The sequence below is a fragment of the Panthera leo genome, chromosome D1 (genome assembly GCF_018350215.1).
Source record: "Panthera leo isolate Ple1 chromosome D1, P.leo_Ple1_pat1.1, whole genome shotgun sequence".
NCBI classification, from domain to species: domain Eukaryota; kingdom Metazoa; phylum Chordata; class Mammalia; order Carnivora; family Felidae; genus Panthera; species Panthera leo.
This window is the reverse complement of record NC_056688.1, coordinates 62577309-62582068: the sequence shown is the minus strand read 5'-3', so window position 1 is coordinate 62582068 and position 4760 is coordinate 62577309. Positions and strand designations below refer to the sequence as shown.

The window sequence follows — 4760 nt, the reverse complement described above, 5'->3', positions numbered from 1 at the left end:
AGACTTGGTCTACTTTTGTACCTACTGTTTTGAGTTCAGGCACTTGACATTTTCTTCACTCTTATTCCCAGGCCAGGTTCTCTTTTCTCTTAAAAGCTTATACCTTTAATCCATTCTTTCTCTCATGGTTCCACCTATGTCGTGGAGGGGTCGTCTAGGTAATGTTGTCTGTTGGTCCTGGTGTTGCCCACCGCCCCCCACACACCTCCAATCTCCCTGCCTTCTTCCTCATTCTCCCTAGATCAGATCTTGCTTGTTCATCAAACCAGGTGGTCCCCTTCCCTATGGGAGGAAGCCACACCTTGCTTCTGGCTGCAGGGCCTTGGCCCTCTCTTGACATGACACCCTGGAGTATGCGGTTCAAAATATTCCCTGCTGGGCCTGTTCCCTGGGGTCCCAATAAGAGGAAGAGACCTTGTTAAATCTTTGTTTGAAGAAGAGGCAGAAGTGCTAATTGGTGTCTTGTTGGTGGGAACTTCATTTTGGATCCCTACAGGCAATGCCTGAAAAGGTGCCCATTAAATACCCTGTTCTTGGGATTTGACTGGTAACTTAACTTTTTCTCATCCTTTTGTAGGTTAAACAGTGCAGATCTTTGGTGAGTAATGGCCAAGGGTAGGCCCAAGGAAAAGAGATACATACAGACTTCATCCACAAATTAGCTTTCCCCCAACATTTCCAGATCTGCATAATCTGATAGGCTGTCTGGGGTGGAAATGCATGGTCTTGGTATCACTGAAGAAAATTGGAAATATCATCAATATTGATGATGTGTACATCATCAGAAGTCTATCTGGACCTTTTGTATTATATGGATATAAGCAAGAGAGGGATCAGGTATATTAGGATTACTTCCTTCCAAGTAGGCAAACATCTTTCCAATCCTGGCTCAATAATAAGCTATTTATAAATATGTTCCTCTTTGAGTGAGTCATAAGGAAACATTATGGAGGCACCTCAGTATGTGTCCTGGATTCTTCTGGTTCCAGGACCCCTTACCTCCCTTAACCCTCTTTCCTGATGGAAGTAAAGGAGCTGAGCTTACCGGGTCAGACTTTTCCTTGAGGCACGAGGTTATAATGAGGGACATTTGCTGGGTCCTCAGGAGACAGTTGGGAGATCAGAGGTAATTATTTCTTAAACTGTTCTGAAGATACTGTTAGGTTCCACAAGGTGGGCTGAGGCTTAAGGATGGGCAATTTTGAGAATTATTTGAAGCAGATGCTCAGGAGGTCAGAACCACATTTCTTGACACCAGCCAACCCCTTACTCCCCCACTACCAACACACACAGCATCATTCCCTGAGGGTGCTGAGGGGAATAGCTTGTGGTTAGGAGGGAAGAAAGGAGCCGTGTTGGGGAGGATATGGTATTTTTGACTATGTGTCTCTGGATTACTACTACACAACATCCACCCATGGGATGAACATACCATTCTTTGTCAAATCAAATGCATTGTCTCTGAATCACTGAAGTTTCTGTTGCTCTTAACCAGATTCCTCCAAATGAATTGTTTATTTCTTATAATTCAGTGAAAATAATGTTACTGTTTTCAGATTTTGACAAAAGATTTTCACATATAATATCTCATTGAATTTTCATAATGATCCTGTGAGGTAGGTTTTAATTTATTCATTTCACATGTAAGGAAACTAAGGCTTGAAAATGGTTGGCTTTGCTTACGGTCACAAAGCTGACATATGGCAGAAATAGTACCTCAAATCAGGACCTTGACTTCTGGTCCAGAGTTTATTACATGGCACTAAAACTATAGGTGTCCTGTAATCTCCCATCTTCCCAGCCCTCACGCCTTCTCTTGAGGTTACATAGTTTTCTCAGTGGCTGTGGTAAAGGTATGGGCAATAATCATGTGGTTTCTCTTGGAGAAAAAAGCAAATGTTCTTGGCCATTTTAATCTGTGCTGTTTCTTCTTTCTTGGATTATGCTTCGTGCTGACTTTTGCTCCTTTCCCTCATGCTTATAGACCACTTCCTGCTGTCACTGAAACTGTGAGATCAATCCAGCTGCATCTTTTCTGCCTGGAATGTGAATCACTTATCTTATGCTCCAAAGCCCTCTTTGACCCCAGACCCAGGCCTCTGTGTGTCCTTGTGTTTTTACTTTCACATGAGAGAATCGTGGCACTGGAGGTAATAAGGGGTGTTAGAGAGACACGTACTCCCTAAATAATTCCTTATCTGCCCTGATATTTCATTGCTCTACTGCTCACCCGTGGCCACCCAGCCCTGGATGTTCTTCCTTGGCCCTGGAGAAGTCACTGCTAACACAGAGACAGGGTGATGACCTTCTAGCTCAGGGATCAGGGATTGGTGGATGTAAGGCCTTGTCTGATTTTGTCACTAAATAGATCTGTGACCCTTGGCCATTTGCTTCTTTCTAGACTGCAGTTTTCTAACCTAAAAAACAATAGTATTTGGCACAGGATATATTGCAGATCTGAATAATTCTGTACACTTTTTATAGTTATGTGATAAATAGAACTGGAGGGAATGCCCATTTTTTCTTCCGTTCTCAATAATTTGGCACAATTTAGAATTCTTTGGCTTTCACATGACAGCTATTACCAAGAGCTTCTGTTTTTTTCCAGGTCACTACAGCTCTGAACTTTGTGTCTACCTCTGTACACCACCACCTTAAAGGAGAGGGAGCTACAGGATGAGATACTGAGGAGAAAAACAAAACATTCATTTGTGAAATGGTTGGGGAATAATCCAAGGAAGAACCTAATCAATGTTGGAGTCATCAGGGACCATTTATTCTGTAACCTGGGAGTCAAGTGAAGTTTGGAGGAGTGAGGTATCTCCAAATTAAGAAAGTTTCCAGGTGTTAGGATTTTTGGCAGTTTCAGATGAAGGTTAGTGGTATAAGACTTAAGGAATGTGTAAGGTCAGCCCTGATTAAATCCAGTGCCAATATTCAGAACTTGGGAATGTGAGCTTGATGGGAAGGGTTTTTATTTAACATTAATTCCTGGGCATCTGCTTAAACCTGGTTATGTCATTTGCTCCAGGTCATAGATATACTAGGATATCAAATTCTGGAAACTGGTTTCTGAACTTCTTGTCCAACACATTTCCCACTGGACCAAACTAATTTGCCTCCTCTGTGTTTGAGGTTCTTGCAGAAATATTAGTTACGCTGAAAATCATTTTTGACTGTTTACTGAGACCAATGGGGGAAGAGTGATGGTGCTGGTGCTGTTAGCGAGACCATAGATCTTGAGCTCCCAATCTCCACATCACTGACTTTAACCTGCTTCCTTTCTTTCTAGTAGCCCTTCACGCTTCTAAGTGAGATGATCACCATAATTCTTTCCAATAATTCTCATCACTTCCCACATACTTTCTTCTTGGCTGGCATCCCAGGACTGACTGTTGCCCACATTTGGATCTCACTTCCCTTTAGCTTTATGTTCTTCCTGGCAGTGACTGGGAATGGTGTCCTGCTTTTTCTCATCCGGACAGAGCACAGCCTTCACCAGCCCATGTTTTTCTTTCTTGCCATGCTCTCCTTTGTTGACCTGGTTCTCTCCCTCTCTACTCTGCCCAAGATGCTGGCCATCTTCTGGTTTGGTGCTACAGCTATCAGCTCCCACTCCTGTCTTTCCCAGATGTTCTTCATCCATGCATTCTCTGCTATGGAGTCAGGAGTGCTGGTGGCCATGGCCGTGGACCACTTCGTGGCCATCTGTAACCCACTACATTATGCGTCCATTCTTACCCTGGTTGTTGTTGCCAAGATTGGAGGCCTGATAGTGCTGCGAGGTGTGGGATTGACCATCTCCTTTCCAGGCTTGGCCCGTCGGCTGTCCTACTGTGGCTCTCACATGATTGCCTATACCTACTGTGAGCATATGGCAGTAGTGAAGCTGGCCTGTGGGGCCACCACTGTGGATAACCTCTATGCCTTTGCTGTGGCAATCTTTCTTGGTGTGGGGGATGTGGCCTTTATCGCCTACTCTTATGGGCAGATTGTGAGGACCGTGATTCATTTTCCTTCACCTGAGGCACGTGCTAAAGCTGGCAGCACATGTACGGTTCATGTCTGTGTCATCCTCTTCTTCTATGGACCAGGCTTTCTTTCGGTAGTCATGCAGCGCTTTGGCCCACCCATAGCCTCTGCTGCTAAGGTCATGCTTGCCAATCTCTACTTGCTCTTTCCCCCTGCACTGGACCCCATTGTCTATGGGGTCAAGACCAAGCAGATCCGGGAGCAGCTGCTTAAAATGCTGAGGCCCAAGCAGATTGACCCCACCTGAGTGCAGTTCTCATGAACTGGACATCAGAGGCAACGGTGGTCTTTCCCTTTGGAGTGGGAGCCCCACAGCCTAGTTCATTTACTTGGTGGGGACATTCAAGAGAAAAATGAAGTTTTCTTGAGTGTTTGAAAGTTGGGAAATCTCTTCTGAGGTCTATATAGGTTTAGATATTGGGATGGAAGACAGGGGTATCTCAAGAAAGTAATTTTTTGGATATGTTTTTATTCTAAGAGTTTGTGATTTACTTGTGTTGAGAAGACAAATGAATCAAGGAATTAAGAAATAATTAAGGTATCTATGGACCTGGAGCAAGTAACTTAGGAGATTAGGGAGAGATGAACTGGATGCCTATTTGTACATATGAGAACATGGGCCACTTCCCACCATGACACTGACACAGGCAGTCTGTGGGAGTGGATAGGCCTTGGGTAAAATTTTGGCATCACGGAAATAAAGGTGACAAACTATGGAGATTCTTTAG

General features: G+C 44.0%; 1 protein-coding gene across 1 annotated transcript; it reads left to right on the top strand.

Annotated features, from left to right (window-relative positions):
• Window positions 1-3285: 3285 nt before the first annotated feature.
• On the top strand, window positions 3286-4279 carry LOC122199166 (olfactory receptor 52K1-like). The gene has a single exon (XM_042903939.1). The coding sequence runs from the start codon at window positions 3317-3319 to the stop codon at window positions 4277-4279; it is 963 nt and encodes a 320-aa protein (XP_042759873.1). The 5' UTR covers window positions 3286-3316.
• Window positions 4280-4760: the final 481 nt, after the last annotated feature.